The sequence below is a fragment of the Pseudopodoces humilis genome, chromosome 3, assembly GCF_049639895.1.
Source record: "Pseudopodoces humilis isolate 2021_Gansu_Grassland_sample_001 chromosome 3, ASM4963989v1, whole genome shotgun sequence".
In the NCBI taxonomy this organism is placed as follows: domain Eukaryota; kingdom Metazoa; phylum Chordata; class Aves; order Passeriformes; family Paridae; genus Pseudopodoces; species Pseudopodoces humilis.
Genome location: NC_142202.1, coordinates 47,397,317 through 47,422,326, shown reverse-complemented (window position 1 = coordinate 47,422,326; position 25,010 = coordinate 47,397,317). Strand labels below are relative to the sequence as shown.

The following is a 25,010-nucleotide window of genomic DNA, read 5'->3' as shown; positions in this document are numbered from 1 at the left end:
TAATTCTTCCGGTTACTTAGTATTGCTGGCATAAATGAGCACTGGGATCTCTGTCTCTCTTCAACATTATAAAGTCACATTGAAGGGGTTGTTCGGGTTTTTTTAGTAGCTAGAAGCAGTGTGTAAAACAATTAGTAAATGGACGTTATTACAAGAACAACTTTATATTGTACTGCACTCCAGCATTTAGAAGTTTTCCTTTGTAATTAAACTCTGATATTAATGATTTTAGGAAGAATTATTTCTCTGAGTCACCAGTGTTGAATTTTCCTTCTTCCAATAATTAATTTCTTGAATAGATTTTTCTGATTATTTCTATAATGCTGTATTGCCTTTATTTTTATGCCAGAGTCTCTGAATGAAGCCAAAATGTTGCTGCCAGCAGTTTCCTTTGCCTCCTGTTGGTACCCTTCTCTTCTACAGTCTAATTACTGGCAGTCTTGGCTATTCACTCTTGCATTCATGCATTTTTGTTTTCCACTTGCATATGTAACTTTCTAACAATATTCTAAGAATATTTCTAACAATATTCTGGATGATCCTGAGTTCCATTGCTGACAGCAGTCTTGTGTGTCTGTTCCTTAGGCTTGCATCTGTCAAAGTAACTTTCAGTTCCTTTAAGTTTGCCTCTGGAGATGGATCCTAAGTCCTTTTTGTGGTTTCTTGCAACATCAAGATCTGGGAAAAAATCTTTTCTTCTGTCTTTACTAGAGAGGCCTCCAAAGGCCTCATGGCCTGTCACTTCAGCCTTCCTTAAGGCTGAGTTTATTAATAATCTTTTGATACCTTTGAGCTCTTTAGTGGGTTTTTCTTCTTGAAGTGATGATTAGAATGAGACATTCATATTCATATGATATATTTTTCATATGTTAAATTGTCAGTGAAGCCATATTAGTTGCCTATTGTAATTGAAACTAAGGAAGAAACTTTTTTATTTTTGTGTTGGAGTATATTTCTCTGAATTAAGATAGTGGGGCCAGAGCCTCTTTGTTTTACTTCCTCCCACATTACGGTAAATATCATATTTTGCTATGTTGACACATTTGATGCACATGTGCAAAAATTTATCAGTAAGTTTAGTCAAGTGATACTGCCTGCAAGCATCTGCTTGGTGTTAAGCCACCAAAACTTAAAAGTACAGTAGAAAAAATAAAAATAAGCAAAGTCTCCAAAGTTTTACATGCTACCAACAAATAAGTCAACTTTGCAAGCATTGAATGACCCATGAGTCATTTTATGCCTCGTGAAGATGCAGACAAGTTTTTCTGTAGCACTTTTGAATTTTAAGGTAATTATAATACTTTGCTGCTTTGGAATAATAAATGGAAATTGTGGTCATTGTGTGTTTTAGCAAGACTTCAGACACTGAGGAAAAATGAGTTAGAATACAAAATACTTCATTGAAATGAAGCACTGGGGTGACAGTATGGAACATTTGTTTTAAATACTGTTTTTTTTAATTTATTCTCTGTGTTTTTTTGAAAAGACTACATGCATTAATCTCTTTCCATGGAGTTTTTGCTGCAGCAGCTGTGAAGGTGCTTTTTTGCTGATACAATTTAAATAAAGAGTAAATACAAAATTTTAGTAGTGTACACAGGGAACTTGAGATGCAGATCATAGAATTTGCTCTTCTAAATAATAGAACCTATTGCAAAGTGGTTTGCTTTAATGCAGGTTAGAGAAATCGGAAGAAAAAGTTAAGTGGTCATAGGATTGAGGGGAGGTTGACTATTTAGCCGGAAGTTTTATGGACTGCTCAGTAGAAGGTGGTAGAAAAATGGCATTTGATACTGAACTAGGGTAAACCAGTTTTCTTCTTGCTCATAGAATCTTCTGGTTTTGTGGACTTGCTGTGATCCTGTCACATTTGAAGTTTAATTAGAGAAGTATTGCAGTATAGTTTTTGATAAAGAATGTCATTGTTAAGTTGTTTATTTTGAACAGTGTTTTGCCTTATAATTTCTTTAAAGAAGGTGCAAGATCAGTAGTGTCTTGTCATTGCTCAGATTAGTCTAGCACTGGAAACCATTGAAGAAATAACATGGATGCACTTCTAGTGAGACACAGACTGAGTAACTTTTGATTGCTCTACTGCTGCCACAGAGAAAGTGAATAAAATTAATGGAGATGCTTGAATAGCATTTGCTAATTTAAGAGGTAAATGTATGTTGGAGTTGACTACATCAGGGTTTTTATGAACTGTATGGTCATATTTATTTATAATACTAGTTTATATGGAGAAGATACCATTCCATTGGTTAGCACACAGGTGCATTCTTTGAAGATTTATTGGTAGAAATTCTTCTATGTAAAAGCCTATAGATATCATACGGTCTGGATAGATAATCTGTATAAATGTGTTGATTTGGTGATTGTAAAATAGTCTTATTCATAGCTCTTCACAATTTCCTTCAAAGCAAAAACAGAATTAGTTGAGGAAGCCTAAATTGTTGCAGTGTTATTTCCTTCCTGTAATAATTTCTGAGTATTCTGAAATATGTTAGGTAAAAACTAAGTAGACAATTGCTAGTAAATCCTGAAACTTAGAGACATAGAACTTCTCTTATCCACTGTATCCTGACAGGAAACAAAAACAATGATGGTAAAGGTAAAAATGCAGGTACATTCAAAAGTTGAGTGAACACTATTTTCCAATACTTGATGTGAACTACTTCATGTTCACTTGTAAAGTAAAAATGCTGTTCTTAAACCAAATAATTTTAATACTTTGATTTTTTAGTCTTAATGTGTTTTATAATATCAGTATATAACTAAAGAAAGTGATCCCTGGATGTGTCTATAAATGGGCAATTTTCAAGGTTGAAAGTGCATGAAGGACAATTACTTAGCCAGAAATGTCACCCAGGAAAACATCAACATGAAGTACAAACTTAGGCTGCATAATGAAAAGGGGTTTTGTATGTGTGTTCTAGTTTTTTGTGGGGTGTTCTTTTGTTATGTCAGAAGTGCCTGCTTTTGGTGTCTCAGGGTTTTCCTTTCTCTTTCAGAAAATGCTGGGTCAGAAGAGATGAGTACTCCCTTTACTAAGGCCTGAAACTGCCTGTTGAAAAACAATCCTGACCCGGCAATATACGAATGGCCCAAGGAAGCCAGCAAATTGATATTCAGGTTTTACATGACCTGCGACAGAAGTTTCCTGAGGTACCTGAAGGTGTTGTATCCCGATGCATGTTACAGGTCAGTGCTCTGTTCATGGCTGTACAAGTAAGCAGTGTTGCTAATTCAAGTTTTCTGTATGGGCATCCCCTTTGAAAGCAGATGTTTTTCTTTTTGTTTTTCTCTAAATGTGACAAATGTACAATTCCTTTATATTGCACAGCAAGCAAAGTGTTAAATTGGCCTCTCTTTTTCCATGCCTAATCAGGGGTGGTCCAAAGTAAATCAGCCTGTAAATCAATACTTGGTGTGTGCATGGAGACTACTGTCTCACCAATCAGTATGCTCAGGCCTTTTGGCCATCTCAAGAGCCAGAACTAACCATGGCAAAAGGAGGGATGCAAAGCCAACTTGAGTCCAGTAGGGACAATTTAAGGCAATGCTACCAAGTGCAGCATTTTAAAATTTTATTTTCATTTTTATTTGAGTATTAGAGCAGATCCAGAAGCAGCTTTGTTGCCTGGTCTCCATCAGACTTAAAGGTGGGCCCTTGCCTGCGTGCAGGCTGGCCCTGATGCTTTCCATTCCCATTCCCCTTGGGCTGCAGAGCCAGTGCTGGTGGCCTTAGGTACCCTCTGCACCAGGGAGCCTGGAGTGTGATGTGGGCGCAGCCAGGTGCTCCGAGTTAGGCTCTCTCAGGCAGATGAGGTGCTTGTAGCCTCGCCTCCAGCGTGTTAGACTTGAGTGGGGGTGAGGCACTGATGTGCATCTGCCCAGGGCTTTGGCTGCCAGATGGGCTTCATTTTTTTACTGTACCTTTGGAGTCTATGTAGTTAATTTATGGATTTTTGTTGGGCTTGATAGTAACAAAGCATTTTTGACCAGTGCTGTAATTAGTGCTAAAGCTGCATATTCTCAACTTCTACATGCAACTGTCTGTTTTTAATGCTGCTGCTATCAGAATGCATACCATATTTTCTATCAGCTTCCTTCTCTGTAACATGTTAGCTACTTCAGAAGATAAATTGATGTCCCTCCAAAGCCCAGCAGGGACACCTAAATGCCTAGAGTTAACACATGCTGGTAGACTTAATTTGACTATGTTGCTTAAACATGTTTGCTTTGCATTTTCCACCAATTCAAAGCACCCATACTGATTGATTTTCTTTTTCACTATAAGATACTCAACTTTTGGTTTACCCTGGTTAATAAGAGAATTACCAAATAGTCATACTGATCATCAGTGTACACTGATAGGAAAAATGATGGGTTACAGCTTCCCAGAAGCTGTCTCTGGACTATGGCTAGGACATCTGGGGTTATGATTCAACATTCTTTATATCCTAATTGTTTGTCTTGCTTTTTATGTGTATTTTCATATATGAAATACGTATTTTTCTATACTTACATATGTATATGTACTCACATACACATACATCCAAATAAAGTGTTTGTCCTGTTGGGAAGAGTGTCTGTGACAATTTAACATATGTATTGCCAAGACTTTATCATGACTCTCCAGTCTTCTGGAGTAAGAAGTTGTGAAACTTGCATTTTATCAATAGAATTGGTTTTGATTTGCAAGAAGGCAAAATTCTGCTCAGGGCTCATGAAATTTCAAGCTTTCTTCAGTCCCTTCTTTCTCAGTATTTGGCTGAAAAAGAAACTGAACCTGAGTATAAATTGCCCATACTTTTTCTCAGGATTGTACACTGCTATTTTTATGTTGGTGCTCTGTAGGACTTTATACGACAAGTACAGTTTTGCTCTTCAAAAATGAGAACTGCTTGTTCAGCAGTGTCTGTGGACTTGATGGAGTGAATGCATCAGTAATCATCTTTCGAATCTAATTCTTGATAAATTTTAAAACTAATCCTTGTCTTTAAGAGACCCAGCAGTCTTCACGACATTGAAGGCAGTGGATTTATTTTAATAAAAAGAGCCTTATAACTCAAGAAAAGATACTGTACATCACATATTATGACAGATTTATTGGGGAGGATTTAGATTTTGAGGAAGTGTTTTAAGTCTGCTTTCATAAGAGGATCTTTCAAAAACAGTCTAGAGTAATTAATGTTCCATGTGTGTAGTATTGTTAAATTAATTTGTCACAATGGAAAGATACCTTTTTTTGTGAACTGAGAGCTGAGACTCACCAAGAAAATCCTGTCATGTTGGTGGTTCTTTGAAATTTCATGAGCTCTGGTTTCTCTGATGCAACTTCTAGCTTTGCAACTCTCTTTGGCTTGGGATCTTGTTTGTTTGTGTTTTGGTTTGTTTGGGGAGGTTGTTGTTGTAAAAGCTCCCTAACATGACTTCTTCAAACCAACAAATATTGTACTTGGACTGATGGGAAAGATGGAAAAGCAGAATTTGAGAGTACTTGTGCAATGTTTGCAATGCTGCTAGAGCAGTGTCTGAATCCTGAGTTCTGCCACCTTGTAGTTGAACATAGTGGAAGGAATTTCCAATGAAGGCAGTAAGTGTAGTTTAGGTCAAAGACAAGCACTTGAGGACATTTGGTATAAGAAATGCCTTGCCCCCATAGTACCTTATGTGCAGGCATCATATGTCAGGGTGAAGTTATTTTTAAGCTAGGAATTATAAGATACCCCAGGTGAGAATCTGAATACTATAAGTGATTATGCAGGTTATAGTATTATTGATGAGGCTTTTATAACAAGGAAAGTTTCTTTGCATCACTGAATTTTGCAGAAAATTGTACAGATAATTCAGTCATCCTCCATGAATTCTTTGTAGCCAAACACAGCTGTTTCTAAAGGAAGGTTTATGGCATTATATGCTTATAATGATAAAACTAAGGATAAAGAGAATATGCAAATACCTCGAGGTAAATAGCCTGCTGTTGAAATACCTAAACAATATATAGCATACTAAAAACAGAGAATGACCAAAGAGCTAATGGAGGAAACTTAAAGCTGCTTAATCCAGGGAGTAAAAAGTCTTGGGCTGACAGCATTGAATATTCCTAAAAAGTTTTGTATCCCTCTGTTCTTCCCAACAAGCCTCCTGCATTCAGCTCTCCCATTCTCCTAATTTAAAGGAGTCACTGCAGTGTCCGCAGTCTGTGGGCGTTGTTCCCTGTTGTTTTATTTTTTGTGTCCAGAGCATTCTATACCTGCTCCTCAAGTCTACGTCCTCTCCTTGCTTCCTCATTTCCCTCCAACATTCTTATTCTTTCTTTTTTTTTCTTTCTCTTTCAGGGTGCCAACATTTTAAACTCAATTGGGACATGGGCAGAGATAAGATGAGGGGTATTGTTTTGCTGGAATATGCTCAGTTCTGCCATCAACCGGTTCTCTGATCTGTAAAGAGCTAGAAGCGGTTGAAACTCTGCCTCTGCCAGCCAGAAGATGCCAGGGGTTCCATGTGCCCCCGTTTCCCCTTTGAGTTCTCCAATTTTCTCATTGACGTCACTGAAATTTGGGAATTGATTGGATGCGGTCTTAAAAAAGAAAAAAAAAAATTGTCCAAAGAAATTCATTCAAGCTGAATGTAAGGGCCTTGCAAGCTTGGCCTGTTCCTTTTTGGTTTGGTTTTTTTGGCCTTTATGTTAATAGTTTTAATTCACTTCATGCAAAATCTGCCTTTGAGAACTTTCTAGCTTGTTTTTCTGTGGCATCCTATCTTTTTGCCTTTTCTGGCTCCCTTTTCTCCTTTGCAACAAGTACCAGGCTATTGTTCTTAGCTTCTCTTACCCATTGTTCTGTCCGCGTGTTTCCTTTCTTCACTACTAACTTCCTTTGATTACTTCGTCCTCTGGTGCTTAGTCCAAACTAGAGCCAATATGCATATCATCAATTTGATCCATTTTCATATCTGAATACTTTTTTGCAGCAATCCTTATATAGAGCTGGCTTTTCAGATAGCCTTTAGGGTATCCTGTAATTTTAAAAATTTTATGGCTGGGGGTTTTTGGGGATCTTTTTTTTGCTTTAATTTGGAAGAATTCAGAACTGCATCTGGCCTGTATGAACATATAGTTTTAGTTTTGTGGGTGAAGTTTAGCCTTGTCATCCCACTCCCTCTCCCACTTCTGTTTGCTTTGGGGGTTTTTCTGCTGTTTTTTCTTCTTTTTTTTTTCTTTTTTTTTTTTTCGTGAATCTATAAGGTAGAGACAGTCTTGCTGTCTACACAATACTGTCAGCTTCACCGTGGTTGAAGAATGAGAAATGTCTGGTAGTTTAACAAAAATGACATAATAGAAAGCATGTAGCATGGATCAGTTTATCTGGTTGTGTTACTCTTTAACTAACTGATAATGTTGCTACTTGGCACATGCAATTTTTTTCCTTGATCACATGCATTTTTTTCTAGTAACTGTTTCTATGTGCTGGATGGATTTTCCCCTTTTTAGTGTTAATAACATGGACCTGAACAGGTGCTCTTCTGGCTGAAAGTATTAACCTTTATTTCTCGGGGCGTGGGAGGTTCTGTGTGAAAAGTGATAAAGCTGGAGCACAATATGAAGAGATTAGGTCATTGATGCATGTTCACTCTTTCTAAAAATCCATATGTAGGAAACTAAATTGGGAAGATTATAGTACAATATTATTAAACATGGAAAATGAGGAGATTAGCGGTTTGCTTCAGAAATGTTTTTTAAAAAAAGTATTATCTAGGTTGTGGTCTCTGTTCTAAGTCATCCTATTACAGGTTTTAAAAGGTACAAATATAAGTATTTAAAAGGCTTGCAAGCAGTGGTTTAAAATGAAAATACAAATGCCCTCTGGGTTTTCGATTAATAGTTTTATCTGACAAAAGAGTAATCCCGCTGTATTTGTATAAACTGAATTTTTGCATTTCTTCTGAAGTCATGTACAGTTCCTTGGGTCAGCGTGTTTCTTCTCTTCATAAGATTCACTTTCTGTTTTCAGCAGGCGGTAATGCATAACTGGTATTGAAGTGTTTGGGAAAACATTTAAAATAAACTTACAGGTTTTTTCTGGTTTTCAGTTATTAAAACTATGCAGATATTGTGAATCCATTCCTGCTGTCATTTTCCTCCCTAAAGCCAGAGATTTGGTCTCTGCTGAAGGTGGTTCTGATACTGAGAAGGAATAGGAAAAGTATTCATCCAAGGTGTATCATACTGCATAAAACTAGCTTGCCAAGGTGCAGGATCTCCTTGTTGCTGCTTCAGAGGCAACGCAGACCTCTGCCCTTGGTGCCACTGGCTGAGTCACTGTTCCCTGATCAGTGAGCTTCACATGCAAGCCCTTTGTGTGTGTAGAGCAGCTATGCTAGCCAGCCAACTAAAGCTTTCTATCTGGTGCTATATTGTTAGTTTTTCAGTTATGGTTGGATGTATTCATACATAAGTGATAGTATTTTATCAGTAATGTCAAATTTTCATCTGTCTTTTCTAGAATAACAATAATTTGGATGCCTGTTGTGCAGTTCTCTCTCAGGAGAGCACAAAGTATCTCTACGGTGAAGGAGACCTGAGCTTTTCGGATGATTCTGGGATTCCTGGACTACGAAATCACATGACATCTCTTAATTTGGATTTGCAGTCACAGAATGTCTATCACCATGGAAGAGAAGGAGGTAGAATGAATGGAAGTAGGACTCTAGCTCACAGCGTTAGTGATGGACACCTTCAAACCAGTCAGTCTAACAATGAACTGTTTCAGCAGGAACCACAGACAGCACCTGTGCAGGTTCCACAAGGATTTAATGTCTTTGGGATGGCTAATACAGTTAGTGCTTCTAATCCAGGGCAACATCTTGGATTTCACCTAGGCAGCAAAGGAGTATCTAACTTGTCTCAACAAACACCCAGATTCAACCCCATTATGGTGACTTTAGCCCCAAACATCCAGCCTGGTCGCAATACCCCAACGTCTTTGCACATACATGGTGTACCTCCTCCTGTACTTAACAGTCCCCAGGGAAATTCTATCTATATTAGGCCTTACATCACAGCTCCTAGTGGTACCGCTCGACAGACACAGCAGCAGCCAGGCTGGGCATCTCAGTTTAATCCCATGCACCCTCAGCAAGTCTACCAGCCTTCGCAGCCAAGTCCCTGGACTACTATTCCTACATCCAGTACTACGCCACATACCTCATCGCAACACTCAACTCAGCCAAACCAGCAAGGTCACCAGACTTCTCATGTGTACATGCCTATCAGTTCTCCTACTACTCCACAAGCACCTATGATTCATTCATCTGGTAGCTCACAATCTTCTGCTCATAGCCAATACAACATTCAGAATATATCCACAGGACCTCGAAAAAATCAAATTGAAATCAAACTTGAACCGCCACAAAGAAACAGTTCTTCTAAGTTGCGTTCAACTGGCCCTCGCACCTCCACTGTTCCCTCTTCCCTCAACAGCCAGACATTAAGTAGAAGTCAACCCACTGTTTACATATCGGCCAGTCCTCCAAATACTGATGAAGTGATCACACGTGGTCAGCCCAAGGTCTACATTTCAGCAAATGCCACGACAGGAGATGATCAACTTGTGCGGAACCAGCCCACGCTTTTCATATCGACAAATCCTGGAGTATCTACTACTGCTAGGAATATGTCCGGTCAAGTAAGCATGGGTCCTGCATTTATTCATCACCATCCACCCAAGAGTCGAGCAGTGGGCAACAGCACCACTGCAACCTCTCCTCGAGTGGTTGTTACGCAGCCTAACACAAAATATACTTTTAAAATTACAGTTTCTCCAAATAAGCCCCCTGCAGTTTCCCCAGGGGTAGTGTCCCCAACTTTTGAACCTACAAACCTTCTAAACCTTCCTGATCATTATGTTGAACCAGAGGGTATCCAGCATCTTACTGACCCTGTTTTAGCACATGTGGATAGGATCAGTGATGCACGGAAATTGAGTATGGGATCTGATGATGCTGCCTACACGCAAGGTAATATTCTTAATATAAATTGCAGAGATTTTGACCAGGTTGTCAATTCAGTGTGTAGTTTGCAGAACAGGAAACAGTTACTAACCTTTGTGATGTTAATACAGTATCTTTAATTTTAGCATTTGTGAGTGTTCCCTAATTAAATAAAAGTGTTTTATAAGCAAATCATAGATTTCTTTTTATGGTAAAGACATGTAACTGAATACTTGGAGATATTCTTCTGTTTGTCTTAAGTAGATATGTTGTCTGTTTAATGAAGTGGAGTCATACCATCTTCATTTTCATGTTGTTCTGAAAGAAATATCTACATTTGTTTGACTTATCCTAGTGACTTAAAGTTACAATTCCATTGTCAGATTTTTGAATCAGTTGAGGTACTGTTTACATTGGATAATGGTTTGGTTTTTTTTGAGAGTGTTATTTAAGAAGAAAGAAAAGCAGACTTCAAAAGCAATTAATGGGACGAAGTGTTGGCCTGGTTTCCATGTTTCCTACTGTGTGCTTGACAATAAAATGCTTAAAGTCTTGATACACTACTTCTGTTACATTTTAAAATGTGAAAAGGAACACCAAATCAAAGGAATCTGTTTTAAGGGATCAGTGGTGGTAATGGAGGGGTAAAACTTAGAATATGTGATGTGGTGAAATAACCTGTTAATATTTTTCTTCTGTTTTCATGGGTTTGCATGCTTTTATTACCAACTTGATGATTTATTAACCCTCCTGAAAGCTTTTTACATAAAGATGTTGAATGAGTCTCAGAGTATTTAAGTAGTATTCATGATAGGTTGTCAAAATAATTTGTCTTTGACCTCACTGCTCCTCTCTGGACTTAGCAAACAATTCAGAATTAAAAAAACTGGCTTGTTCCACAACTAATGCAAACATTCTTCATATGAATTTAGCCATTTTAGCGTAAGTAAGTACGGTGATCAGGACAGTGGAAGTCAGGTCTGCATCTGGAGTACTGTGTTAATGAACTAAATCAAAAAGTGATTCTACTTTGTGCACTACTTCTGGATGTAATTATCTTTGGTGAGAAATAGTCAATCTTAACTCAAAAGTTTCTAAAGATTATGTGTCAAAACCAAAAAGCTAATCATCCTTACGTTCCCTTATGTTCATTGCATAAGGAACTTCAGAAAACTCATCTGTAGGTAAGCAAAACAATTGCCCCTCAGATCATATTTTCTTTTCTTACTTGGAAGGGAGACTTAGCTGGCTGTTTTAGTCTTAATCCTGGAAAACTTCATATGCCAGAAACTAAGCAATTGAAATCTTGTCCTTAGGCTCTAAACACTCTTCTAGATCATGAACTTGCATCACAGACAATTTGGGTATTTTTAGGGGGTTGCAAAACTGCACTTTGGGTACTTTTTGGAGAGTTGTCTTTCTTCTGTTTTTCTTTTCTGAGGGCACTGACTTCTGCCAGGTCTACCTCTTTATCTCTTGCACCTTTGGTAGTGATGGCCACTGTAATCTCCTGCACAATCTCTACAAGCTGCAGGTATCAGCATTCAGTTTATCGAGATGAGGCAAGCTTGGTACACAGCTTAGAGTTCCAGAAGTATTGACCTCATATCTGCTGTGGAACCCAGCTCTTCCTGAAGCCAAGCTGCAGCTTTTAGATGATGTGTAGATGTATGATGTGGGCTGGTACAACTTTAGGGACATCAGGAAATCTCCATCTGTCTGTGTCCTTCACTAGAAAGTGTGTTTATACTTATGAAGTTCTTTACACATAGAGATGTTTTGCATTTCTGGCATGTGTACGCCTTTTCTGCTGCAGTAAGTACAGTGTTTCTTACAGTTTTGTTATTAATATTTGGAAAGCTGAGAAGTCTGTGATAAATTTACTTCTATAATATTGATATCTGGAAGTCCTGTTGCTTTTAAACATGTTTCTTACACTTAGCAGTGTTTTTTTTTTCCTCTTACATATGAAAAAGGGCTTTATTTACTTGATGTTTTCTGTGTTCTAAACTGCTTATGCTTCCGCCAGAATCCTTCCATGTGAGGTACTTGTTTAATTTTAATTTTAGACAGAGAAGATGAGTAGTTTCTCTGGCCATGATTAGAGAAAAATGTATTTTCATCAGCTTTTCCATTTCTGCCAGAATGCTCCTTATCTCAGCAGGGAGAACTGAACCTGACTTGGGGGAAAAGAAACCTTGGGGTGGAAGATGGAGCTGCTTTGATGTCAAATGAAATTTCCTTTGCTTTTTTAATTCATTTTACATTTATACGCATGGTCCAACCCAGGAGAACAGAAGATGTGTTGGACCTCTCTGTAGGTGCTGCTGTTTTCCATCAAAGAAGCGTTACTTAATTACATTGTATGTAGGCACTTCAATCTCCTTCCCTGATATTTCTGGTTTCCCTCCCAGCAAAGTCACAGCAGGTAGCAGAAGGCTGCCCCATTCTCTGTCTTACTTGCTGCCAAACCTGGAGGTTATACAGTGTGTAAAGGAGTGGGTACTGCTCAGATGAAATCAGTGTCATTTCCCTGGAATGCTTGGTTGTGTCTCTGGCACTGACTTTGTGATCCTAAGAAACTCACTGTCACCAGACTTTTCAGAACCTGTTGCTGAGGGATGTTTCTCATTTTCAAGGATTCTAGTTTGAGATACTGAGGATTCACTTGTGGAAATGTTGAGTGCATGTGTCCGCTGTTGAAGTCAGTAAGAATTCATGATACTGTGAGAAGAGTAATGCTAGGTGCATGCCCAGAAGGACAGCCAAAGGGGATGCATTTTTATGCTCCTCCGTTCAGTATCACTTCTGTCAGTGTGCAGGGGTATTCTCATTACTTAGCAGAGGTTACAATTTATAATTTGTTTTATTAACATGAAGTAGTTAAGTGAGATTTCAATATTTAATGTAGTTCAGTATAAAGTGTCTCATGGAAAATTGGAATCCTGTTAGAAACTGAAGATTCTATATTCGGATACATTTTTGTGATATATGTTCTGTATGCATGTCATGTGATGAGTAGTGAGGCTGAACAGCTTTTTAATAGTTGCTCATTCTGCATATAGCTTTCCATCTGTAAGGGAACACATCCCATCAAGAAAATACATAATTGTGTAATAAGATCACTAGCTAGATGCTTTCTTACTAGGGAACTTAAGTCTTTTGGTTAAATATTACATGGCTTTGACTGTCTGACATTTTCATACTATTTTCTTTAACTTGAAAGAGGATGGTGTGCGAAGTTGAGTTGAATCATTGGTACCAACTACAGTTATATATGTGGATGCATGTTTGCTTAGCAATTCTTACCACTGTGTTTTTAATGTAAATGAATCAGTTGATAAACTAGATTCGTAAATTAACATTTTGCACAGCTCTTGATTTGGTTTCCTGGAGCTTTTTAAAACTTAAAAAAATAAAGCTACAGGAAACAAATTGCTTTAATTTTTAGCCAGTCCTTGTAGATGTTTAAGAAAAAAGACTTGAATGAGATACAGCTGTGGCCCAAGCTCCACGGGGCTCTGAGCCTCTATTGCATCATATGGTCTAAGAAAAAAATACCACCTTATATTTGGCTCTGTATATCAGGCCCCACTTTTCACTGACCCTCTTTTTAAAAAATTAAGTGAAGAGAGTATTGAAAAGAGAGAACAAAAAAAGAGTTTGAACTATTGAAGTTGCATATCAGATGACTGAATTTTGTGCAGTTTCAAATACGGGTTTTGAAAACATGCACAAGCATAAGTGTGTTTTGAGACTCGTTAACCTCCTGCTGCAGTCTAATTGCATTGCCAGAAATCCCCTTCATATCTGGCAAAGTAAGAGATTTAAAAAATACATAGGTCTGTAGGACAGGATGAAATCGTATTGCTAGATTAGAATTTATCTTAGAAACACTTAAAATAACAAAAGACACTCTTACTTTAAAATTCACATTCACAGAGTCTTTGAGAAAACAATTATGCATACGTTTACAAACTTAAAGGTATATTTAGTGCCTGACTGGGAAGGTCTCTGAGAGAGGAAGAGTGAACTTTTATCCTCCATGTTCCTCCCTGTCATTGCAATGACATATAGCCTTTATGTGAAAAATGTTCACTTTGGATGTCAGAGGAAACCGTGGCTTCTGCGAGAGCATTGAAGCATACTGCACTCTGCTGAATGCAAATGCACGGAAGTGTAAAAAACTTAATTTGCCAAATACCGTGTTTGCACTTAATTAAGAAGTTAAACTGCAGAGTTTTTCTGAAAGTTTTCAGTCGCTCTGAGCGACACTAGAGGGAGCTGAATACTTAAATTGCTAGTTTCCATTCATAAATACTGTAGTGAAATAAGGGGAGGGTTTTGTCTTCCCCCCACCATGGTTTTCCTGCAGCTGCCAAATTGGTATTTAAGCAAAATTACCAAATTATATATGAAAGCTTCTACTTAATCCAGTCTCTTTCAAGTTCCTTATCAAAGTTACTTTTAATAGTAGAAGGATAGCATAGTAGTATTAAGTGATTCTTCTTTAATCACAATGATAATTTTTTAATGTGTGTTTTTAAAACCTGTTGGGATTTGAAATTATCAGATGGTAGTCACAAGGCTCCTAGGAGAATAAATTTCATAACTTTCCAGACATGACATGAAAATGAAAAGCTTATAATGGTGCTGTGGGCATCCATCAAGTGTCTTCTCCTCCTTGTGCAGTTCCATAATGACTGCTGGGAGTCATATCACAAGTGGGAGACCATCAAAATAAGAAATCATGTTTTTTTTTCCTTTTCAAGAGTAGCTTAAAAAAGGAGATGAGGGATGCACAGGCAAAGTCTTGGTCATGGTTGAACTCATGAGGCCATGCCATGCCATGCAACCTGATACTCTGGTAACAATGCACCTCACCTACCACATCCAGCAGAAATGGCTACTCGCCAGCAGCCTGCATCCACAGTTTGACAGGTCTGAAGAGTTCTGAGTCTGGGCAGTAGAGCATGGCTTTGTTGCCTCAGCAGTCTTACCAAGGTAATGAAAGCAGAAGAGACTGCCTAAAAATGGAAATAAAATGTAGAAAGAAAAAGGGCTTGGACACTCCTTGCAGGAGTAGAGACAAAGTCTTTGATTTCCTTTAGGCTTACAGCTACATTTGCTGTTTGTAAAAGGCTTTTCAAGAGGAGAGACTGTGTTGAGATTACTTACCTGATAATTCCAAGTCTTTGACAAAAATCTTTATCTTGAGATTTCAGTTATTGCAGTTTTGTTTTACATATGAGCACAGCTGCAATTTTTACTGTAGTGCAACTACTGTGACCTAAAATAAAGGTGTCTGTTCATGAAGACTTCTCTGATTTGAGCAAAACAGAAAGTAGGTGACATTTCAGTATCTTGTATTTGTGACTCAGAAGTCTAGGCTGGATCTCAGTATGGCCTTACAGTCAGTCTGTAACACTGTTCAAAAATAGTTTGGTATGCTTCCTCCTTTTAAAGAGCCTCTGGAAGACAGAATGCAGTGTGTGAATGAATGAATGAACAGGCAGAAGCTGCAGGAGAAGACAGTTCTGCTTGCCAAATATGTGGAACATTGCAGCTCTCTGATGTGGTTTTTTTTGCCCCCTGCTCCTATTTGGGAAACCTAGGCAACCAGATCTGAGTACTTCTGATTTTTTTGGTATGTGAAGAAATTGTGAGGAATTAAACATCATGTTCCATGATAAAGACTTTGTGAGGCAAATTCAGTCTTTAAAATACCTTGTTATTGCTACTTCTTTATAATTTCCAGGGTGCTATAAAAGTATTCATAGTCCATGAAACTGATCACAGTTTATATGAATTACTAGTTTAATGGATGAATTAATGACTGTGCAGAAGTCAAAATGATTCTTTGCATTATTTAATGAAATACATTTTTATAGAAGGTGATTATTACTTTGAGCAGTGATATCTGCTTTTGTGATGACATTTAATAGTAAACCTGCATTTGATGAAATAAACACATTAGATTGCATGAATTTGTGTAATCTGCCACTTAGGTTCTTTATAACTTAAAAAAACCTGTGGTTTAAGTGCTAACTTCATTGTTTCTAAATGAGGTTTCCTTGTGCCTTTAGCTTTACAAATGGTAAGCAGTGTTAGAAATTAGGAGATGAGCTAGTGGTTCTGCACTGTAGTTTAGGGGTGAAATGACATACAATCCAGCTTTTGATAAATACCACAGTTTGCTAGTGGTGTGCTTATTTGCTTGTTTCTGGTTTGGTTTCATTTGGTGGGTCTTACTACAATGAGCACTGGATCCAATCCTAAATGCAATAAGCATATGTAGTGCTTCATATTGCACTTGTCTGAAATCCTCTCCATGCTACCTGTTTTACAGTGGTTTAAGCTGAATATACAAAGAAATATTTGTTCCTGGCTTTGGGTAGTCAGTTTTGTTGGTTTTTACAGATTACAGTTAAATTTTGCATGGTCATTTATTACGTTGTATGGCTTTCTCATATTTGCTTGTCTAGTTAGTTTGTGCTGTTTTCAAAAACAGAGCTGTCTTATGGCAGAGGTTTTCTTGTGAGGAAATTGGAAAAGCAGTCTGTAGCAGTGTTTTTTTTCTGTTTTTTCCCAAAGTAGTACTAATTTGCATCTTAATCTGATGTCATGTGAAGGATAATGAAGTAGATAAAATGGGACTTTATGTATTGCAGCTTTACTGGTACACCAGAAGGCCAGGATGGAGCGACTTCAACGAGAACTTGAGGTTCAAAAGAAAAAGTTGGATAAACTAAAATCAGAGGTCAATGAAATGGAGAATAATCTAACACGAAGGCGCCTGAAAAGATCGAATTCTGTTTCCCAAATTCCATCAGTAAGTTGAAATGACTGTAGGGTATAAACCTAAACAAGAAGTGTGGTCTGTCGCAATAAATTGAAGAAAGAGTTGTTCGTATATTGACAATGTACTAGGGACAGGCAATATAGTTAGAATTAAGCTGGTAAACAATGCAGTTTAGAGTAAGAACTAAAAATGTGTTATTTAACCACAGCCTTGCGGTTCACTAATTGCTTATGTGAAGTATTGCTTTTAAAGGCGGCCACAAAAGGTTTGACCTGGTAGTCCTTACAAGCTAATGCTCATGCTGCTATCACACCAAGTCCTTTTTGGTCTTGGTGCATATACTGGCCTCGGAGAAACTGATTAATGCACCAGTTTTCAGTGCTAGATGATCATCCATTGATCCATGGACCAGACCATTGGCTGTGTCTGCCCTGACTACAGTTTGAAGTTCACTCAGCTCTGATGAGAAAGAACTATTCAGTGGATCTGGAAGCTTTTTGTGAGATTATGCTTAGATTAAAAGAAAGGTGGTCATGAGGGAAGATTCTTTTATCATCTTTTCTGAAATAACTAAATGCTGTCTACCTGTGGGTGAATGATAACTGTTCATAAACTGGGAAAATTAGTCTAACAGGCAGATTTATTTTTTCAGCTGGAAGAAATGCAACAGTTAAGAAGTTGTAACAGACAGCTGCAGATAGACATAGATTGCCTAACCAAAGAGATTGATCTTTTTCAAGCAAGAGGTACAGTATGTCTTAGTACATCAGTAACTTTAAATGTTGATTTTTTTTTCACTGTCCACGTGTTTCAAAAAAGTCTGTGTCATAAATGATGGATATACACACTTTTTGCAAAACCATCACATTAGTTTGAGTGAAGCCATGGAAGTAACTGTCTTTTAAGCTTGTTGATTTTGTTTGCCATATGATTTTCCTAATTCCAGTCATTCCTATTTCATACTTGGCTCAGAAGAGAGAAGTTTGTAATGCCATTTATTTATTAAATGCTGGGGAGGGGGAAAAATCTGGTTATCTGAGTATGAAAGAGAGTAAGTTTTTTGAAAGATACAGCTATACATATATGTCCATCTCTCTTTTGTCTTTCACTTCTGTCTGTATTTAACCTCTCAAGTTAGCAAATATAAGGTACAGTTGTAACTTCCAGTGTGCTCTCTGCTTTCCTGGTCTGCAGGGACACAGCCTTTGGTGTGAAATTATTTGGGATGAAATTATGAGACAGCTGAGCCAGTTCAAGAACTGCCAGCAAGAAAGCCTTCTCTATTCCTGCTTCTCTCTCTTGCCACTTACTGAGCTCTGGCTCTGTATTAGTTTTTTAGACCCTTTGCATAGCTGATTCTGTTCATGAGCCAAGTTAAAACTTGCATTGCTGGAAAAGCTTGCTACAGCTGATGTGAGGAGAGGCACAGGAAGGGAGAACTGAGATAGTGAGAGGGAAGGAACTGATACTTCCCACTTTCAGCAGCAGTAAGCTGTTTGATCAGTTGGGAGATGAGTCACAAAAGTTCTGCTTCAGACAGAGTACCTGCAGTTCAAGAGAAGGTAGACAAGTGTGCTGAATGTAATGCTGTACTAAAAATCTGACCTTAAATAGAATGAATGATGGGTGGTTGTGGATTTTTTTTGCTTGTTACAGTAAATCGCATTTAGAACTTCCACTGAGTTTTAATTCTAAGGATGTATAATACACTGTGTAGTAGGTAAGATACTTCTGAGTATAGATGCAATTTAGAAAAAGCTAAGATTTACTAACAAAATGATCTTAAGGAGTAACAGAAAAAAATACTTTTACAGGAGTTTAGTTTGCTAGATTTTGTCTCAGACTTGACTTTATATTGCATATTTTGGGCAATAAGTTTCTTAAAGTGTGTTGTTGAAATCACTAATATTTCACTTAGGTCTGTATTGGCACCTTGATATAAAAGGTGACAAGTGAATAATATTATTGTTACACAATTACTGCCAGAAAAAAACTGATATGCCTCCCAACTCAAGTTTATTTTTTTAAACTACTGCACTTTTTTTTATTTGTTTTTATTTTTAGGACCACATTTTAATCCCAGCGCTATTCATAATTTTTATGATAATATTGGATTTCTTGGTCCCGTGCCACCAAAACCCAAAGGTATTGTATTGATAAAATTTGGATTTGATACAAATATTTGGTTTGTATCTAATATCAATTTCCAATTTACAAATCTTGTTTAAGTGTTGATTATGAAATAGATTACTTCAAAAGCATACAAACTTTGCGTTTTATTTGTATTGGCAGTAAGTATGCTTCTGTTTGCTCTTGTTTTCTCTCCATACATTCAGGAAAGATAATTATATTAAACGGGTTATGTTAAAGATGGATAACATATTGTAAGGTTGTTTATGTAATGGAAGCATCCATATTTCTTTAAAAATGAGCATTAGGTACATTGCTTAGGGGCCAATGAAACTCACTTAAATGACTTCACCATTATCCATAGCAAAGAGGAGATTTACTTACATGTAGGAACAGCTCAGGTTGGTTACCCTCACTGGAATTTGTGGCTACTGTAGAATTTGTATTAACAAGTTACGTGAAAGCCTCTTCTGACTATTGGTGAATATAGTTCTAGGTAGTTGAAGAAAAAAATAATGCAGTCCAGTAGGGCAGTCAGTATTGCTGAATATTAGCCACTCTTAAACATTCTACTTGTTGTTACTTGCACATTACTTACTTTTTTCCCCTCTCAGGATGTCAAACAAAGCAGAACAATTACCTCTTGTGTTTTACATAAAGCAGAGAATGAATTTGACTTGTTTGGAACAGCATCATAGTATGACTTTAGGCAGACCACCTCATGAAACATGGGGATAATCCACTGGTGCAGTCTTCCTGTCCAGGAAGTTTTCCACATAATACAGATGTGTGTTTAATTGTCCTTGCAGTGTGCAGTAACTGTTGTTACAGAATCTCATCTTAGAGATTTCTGACATTTCTACATTGTAAAATGGTCTAGATAAATTGGACTTTTTGTCCTTCATTACCTGAGCTGGTAGTGAAAATTTCTAGTAAAGTTAAATCCATTCACATTCCTATTGGACACATGTTACAACTGAACCATGAAGAGCTGTCACTTACGTAGTTCCTTTTACAATAAATAAAACCTATCAAAGAAGAAAACTTAAACTAGTTTTCTTGGACTAGTTGTTAATATTTCTATTGGCTTATCTTGTAGAAACTCACAAATTTAAGTGTTTCATTCAATCTGTCTTGAAAACACAAAATTAACGCTGACTGGGTTATAAAGCTCTGAAGTCCGTCTATCAATTATCTTTCTTTTCTTCTTTCTTTTTAAAAACGTATGACTGCTGTATCTTAGTTCTTTAATAACTTTAATTTTCATTTCATTTTAAATTTCAATTTAGCTATCATATGGGCTTTGACTTAAACCAGAATTACTGCTGTTCACAAAAGAACAAAAATAATTCTTCTTGCAGCTGTGATCAGTACCATTGTACTTCTGGAGCTCTTGCTGTCATTTTGCTGCACTTGCTGTTGATGAATTGCTGATGAGATGTTCTCCAGATGAAATAATGGGCTAAGAGGATTTTGCAGTTGCCTAAACCAGGGAACCCTTAATTTTAGAAATCAATCATCTCTCTTTTCCATCCTTTTCATTCCTTTTCTCTCTTCTTCTTTTCTCTTTTAAGATAGTTGAAGGTTGCTGTCTAACACATCATGCAAAAAAATGTGTTGGTATGATTGGGAGGATTACTCTGTAGAATGACAGAGCCAGGCAATGGTTTTTCTTTAGTACATCCTGAAGAACTGCTGTCTTCTTTCTAGGATCAAAATGTTAAAATTATGTAAAAGGGTTACAGAGCACATACTTCTTGTTATAATGAATTTTAGACTACTCCATGGAGCTCAAACTTCTAAATCTTGTCCATGTTTCCTGTGCTGATTAATTTGCAAATGTTATCTCCTTTTTATGCAGTAGCTTTGAACTGAGGGAGGAAGGGAAGAAAGCAGAGTTAAGGGTCAGGAAACTTGATTTTTCTAATTTTACCTTGAGCCTTTTGGCTGGTTTACAATCAAGCTGTAGTCAAGAGGGTGGTAAAAAGCTGCTTCTGTCATTTTTACTAACTGTGCTGTTCTCAGAGGAACAAGATAGTTCTCAGTTACTGAAAAAAGAAAAATCTCAAAATTCTTATAACTTAACTGCTTATCTTATCTCTTCCATGTCACAGATCAGAGGTCCATTGTGAAAACACCAAAGACTGTTCCAGACACAGATGAAGATGAGGGAGCTCAATGGAGTTGTACCGCCTGTACTTTTTTAAATCATCCGGCCTTAAACCGCTGTGAACAGTGTGAAATGCCCAGGCATTTCTGAGCCAACAGGCCCATTACCTTCTGTAAAACCATAGCAAATGTACAAGGAATTGTCCAGGCATTGGGGGGCAAAAAAGCATTTATGCATAGGATTTTGTTAAATGGGAGGTGTGACAAGATGGTATTTTGCTAATGTTAAATGTCAGCCTACAGAGCAAGCAATACCTCAGAGTTGTGTCACAGGCAGTTGACGCTGATCGGCTGAAGGGCAATCAGCTGAGACACTCGCCAGCTGCCTAAACCATGTACAGTATTACCAGTAACACACACCGTGTTCAGTGCCTGGGTGTTGCCCATCCTCTTCTCTGCCCCCATGTCACTACTGAATTTTGACAGGGGAAAGGAATAGAGTGCTAGTGTTTTTGTTTTCAGAGCTTTCAGTGAAACACTACATGCACAGAGGAGATCTCAAAAGGAACAAGGTTTAAATATTTAAACTGTTTGCTGCCACATAGTGCCTTTGATAAAGGGAAGAACTTCACAAATCAGTGGTACTCTTTGCCTTGTCTTCCCTGAAAACATCTCTGTGAAGCCAGAAATCAGTACAATCACATCTAAAGATGAAAAGGAAAAACTGCATGCGTTGTCTGTACAATACACACAGTGAAATACCCCAAAGCTTTTCCTACTGTACATAGCTCTAGAGCCTGCTTTAAGTGATTTCTTTTCCTCACCTTTATTATTTTCTTGTACTTCTATATGTATAGTGTAATAGTCTTTTTGTTAACTTTCTTTTTTTTTTCCCTTTAAGTGATTAAGCACGATCATGTCCCTTTTTTTTAAGCTTTTATCTGAGAGAAGCAATGCCTTAAAATAAGAGCATTAATAAGAAACTATGCACAAAATAGCTTTCCTCTGCTCGTTCTGTACATTGCTCTTGTAAATGCTGATGATCTGTGAAGACCTGCAGATGCAGCGTGGTAAAAGTGCAGGAAAAGTTGGAAAAGTTATGCATATAGTTCACTCTGTACACTGAGTTTTACGGTGGGTGACACAAAGGGAGCATTTTGTCTGGTGTGAGGAAACTTTATACTAGAAAACTTTAAACCCACCAACAGATCAGCATCTGAGTTAAGCTTGCTTCATCTGCTGGGTGTCTTGCAGACGCCTGAAGAGAGATTCATTGGGGAAGTACATACAGTGCCAAAATCAACAGCAGCAGCATCGTACAGCTTTGTTCAAGGACTTTAAATGCTTTCCTGTTCTGGCAGCCAGTTTCTAAACCTGACTTTGTGGTGAAGTCTCATATTTATAGAAAACAAGGATAGCAATATTTAGGACAACTGAAATAAAGGCTGGAAAAGAGAAATCAAACAGACTTGAACACTGAAGCAACCTCAAGCATCTCTTTTATTTTGATGATCTATTTTTTTAAGGAAAATACTCACATGATCGGGGATGTATGTAACCAAGATCAAGAAAATGGAATTCCAGTACAATATGCATGAAAGACGGCACACAAAGAATTATGTAGCAGCAGCACTTAGTGTGAGGCTGGAGGGAGTGCTAACAATGTAGCAAGAGACAAAGTAGACTGTCACCCACTGTAAACATCCGCCAGTGGACACTTATTAGGAGTTTTACAAGTGATCTATGTGAATGCACAGTGGCCTTTGTTTTGAAGGCTTTGCATTTTTTTTATGTGGGAAGAAAATGTCAATCCCAGGTAATTAGGCAGTAGACCCAAAGCACTTGCATTCAATGCATTTTGTTTATAAAATGAGACCTTGTTTTTCAGCTTCATCTGCAGTTCTATGTGAAGATTGACAAATCAGTTTTTACCTGTTTATTAATAAAACCTAATTTGGATATCTTGAGTTGATGGTTTTGTGATTTAGCTGGGTAAACTGCCTTTGTAACAGATAAGTTATTTATAAAAATTAAAAAAAAATATATATTCTAATGTTTTCTTTTGTGATTTGTTTGCTTTTTCCATGCTGTGGAGCCACAGAATACTCAACGGAACAATAAGCATTAACAGTATTAAAAGTAGGCTGGTTTCTTATGACCAGAGTTTTTATTTAAGCCCTTGCTTTGTTTAACCTTGTCTCTCCTGCCATGCGTTACTCTGTTTAATTCCAATTCAGTGAGCGTAAGGAATGTATTTCATAAAACTGCACTGACGAGATTGTTTTCTGACCAAAGACCCACTCACTTATTCATAAAGCAATAAGCTAGTCACAGGCTGTTTTTACTTCATGCTTCTGGGGTTTATGATTTTTAAAATATTTTTTCTAAATCAAACTGGGCAACCGTTTTGTGGTAACATGACAAACTTATATTGATATAAGCACAATTAAAGGATGAATGTGGTTAGATTGTATCTTGGTGCTATGGATAGAAATGCTGTGAGATGTGGAGTGTTCCTTGACATGTCTTTCCCACATGGACCTTGTCAAAGCAGGTATTTGCTTTATGGAGTTGAGCTTTCCTGAGCCATGCTGATGCTGTGTAAAAGGCCTTCAGGAGACATCCATAAACTGATTAAGCAAAAAAAATTAGCTACAGATCCAGCAAAAAAAAATTATTTAATGCATATTATTCAACTACTGTGCATTAATCTGCAGTATGAGAAATAGTGATTGGAGTGAGGGGGCAACTATTTATAAAGGAAACTATAAACTCCAGTCAGCTGAGGGGTGGAAAGAGCATATTTGGAGAAATAGGCAAGATGGAATTCTGTTCACTCAATGAAATGCATAATTGATCTTTTCTCTGAATTTGAGTGTCTTTTTGGAAGGGGGAAAAATTACCTGACATCCCTGTTCCAGCTAGCTGTGCGGAGCCATCTGCTTAACGTGAGCTTGTATTGGACAGCCTTTTCAGGAACTGATCCTGGAACAGTGGGATAAGAGAAATGATATCTCCAGTGTCTATTCCAGACTTTTACCTTCCCCTTCAAGTGTTTTATGTTCTTTGTGTACTTCAGATCACATATATCATCAGATCATGGCATATCAATGTAGTGTGTCGTTAAGGGTTTCTGTTTGAAGGATGAACTAGAAATAGATTTTGCTGCTGAGTTTTTCTTCCTCATAGAAAGTAATAAGTAGTTGCACCAAGGTTAAACTGTGTTGTGAACATCAGTAGTTTATCTTGGATGCTGATTTATGACTTTACTTTTCTGTGCTGTCTTTGTCAGGGATCTCTGTAAAAAAAAAAGTACATATGGGCAGGAAGGGAGTACCCTTCTTGACTTTCAGAGATGCTTCTGTTTATTTTTTGTAAATGGTTAAGATTATCACTTGGTCAAGTTTCAGAATTGGGATAACTTTAGAAATGTAGCAGTGAAATGGAGCTGATACTGGGCTGCTGTGTGACATCAGCTCTGTGGAACTGAGTTCACCTTGCTACTTTCTAGATACATTAGAAAAAATGTTTGTCTTGTGCAGTCTTCAATCAGTAGAGCTGTTCTGTTTTCCAGGAATCTGGCACCCATGAAATTGATTCATGTGAGATTCATTAATTGTGATATTTGATATCTTCAGTCTCAACCTAATGATAGATTTGCTTTAAAACTGTGTGGTCAGTATTCATGCCTGTCTATGTATTTGCTTTATTCATGCAAAGTTAATTGGTTTTGTGATCTTGAAATGTCCACCTTCAGCATGTTTTGTAGATGACCAGGGGAAAAGTGTTCTTATCAGTACCATATTTCTTCAGTCAAATTCCTCTAACTTGAATGTACATTGGAACTAGGACACAATTTAAAGGAAGACTTGATTAAAGATGTAGAAGAAATTAGAAAAAAGCCATCTATTGAAATTTACTCTTTTCAATACTGCTTTGGCATTCTAAAATGGGAGTATTGCTACAAAGCAGT

At 37.4% G+C, this 25,010-nt stretch overlaps 1 protein-coding gene across 2 annotated transcripts in view; it reads left to right on the top strand.

Moving 5' to 3' along the window:
• TAB2 (TGF-beta activated kinase 1 (MAP3K7) binding protein 2) overlaps positions 1–23,060 on the top strand; it is a 61,219-nt gene extending 38,159 nt beyond the window's left edge. The window contains exons 1-7 of one of the 2 annotated variants that reach the window (XM_088053694.1): positions 3,017–3,201; positions 6,345–6,636; positions 8,511–10,023; positions 16,668–16,828; positions 17,451–17,544; positions 18,863–18,943; positions 21,043–23,060. In XM_088053694.1, the coding sequence (XP_087909820.1) occupies positions 8,631–10,023; positions 16,668–16,828; positions 17,451–17,544; positions 18,863–18,943; positions 21,043–21,188 (1,875 nt within the window). In that variant the 5' untranslated portion in view covers positions 3,017–3,201; positions 6,345–6,636; positions 8,511–8,630 and the 3' untranslated portion in view covers positions 21,189–23,060. Of the gene's footprint in view, positions 1–3,011; positions 3,202–6,344; positions 6,637–8,510; positions 10,024–16,667; positions 16,829–17,450; positions 17,545–18,862; positions 18,944–21,042 lie in introns of those variants that run through there. The other variant, XM_088053692.1, reaches the window with a different exon arrangement.
• The last annotated feature ends 1,950 nt before the right edge of the window (positions 23,061–25,010 follow it).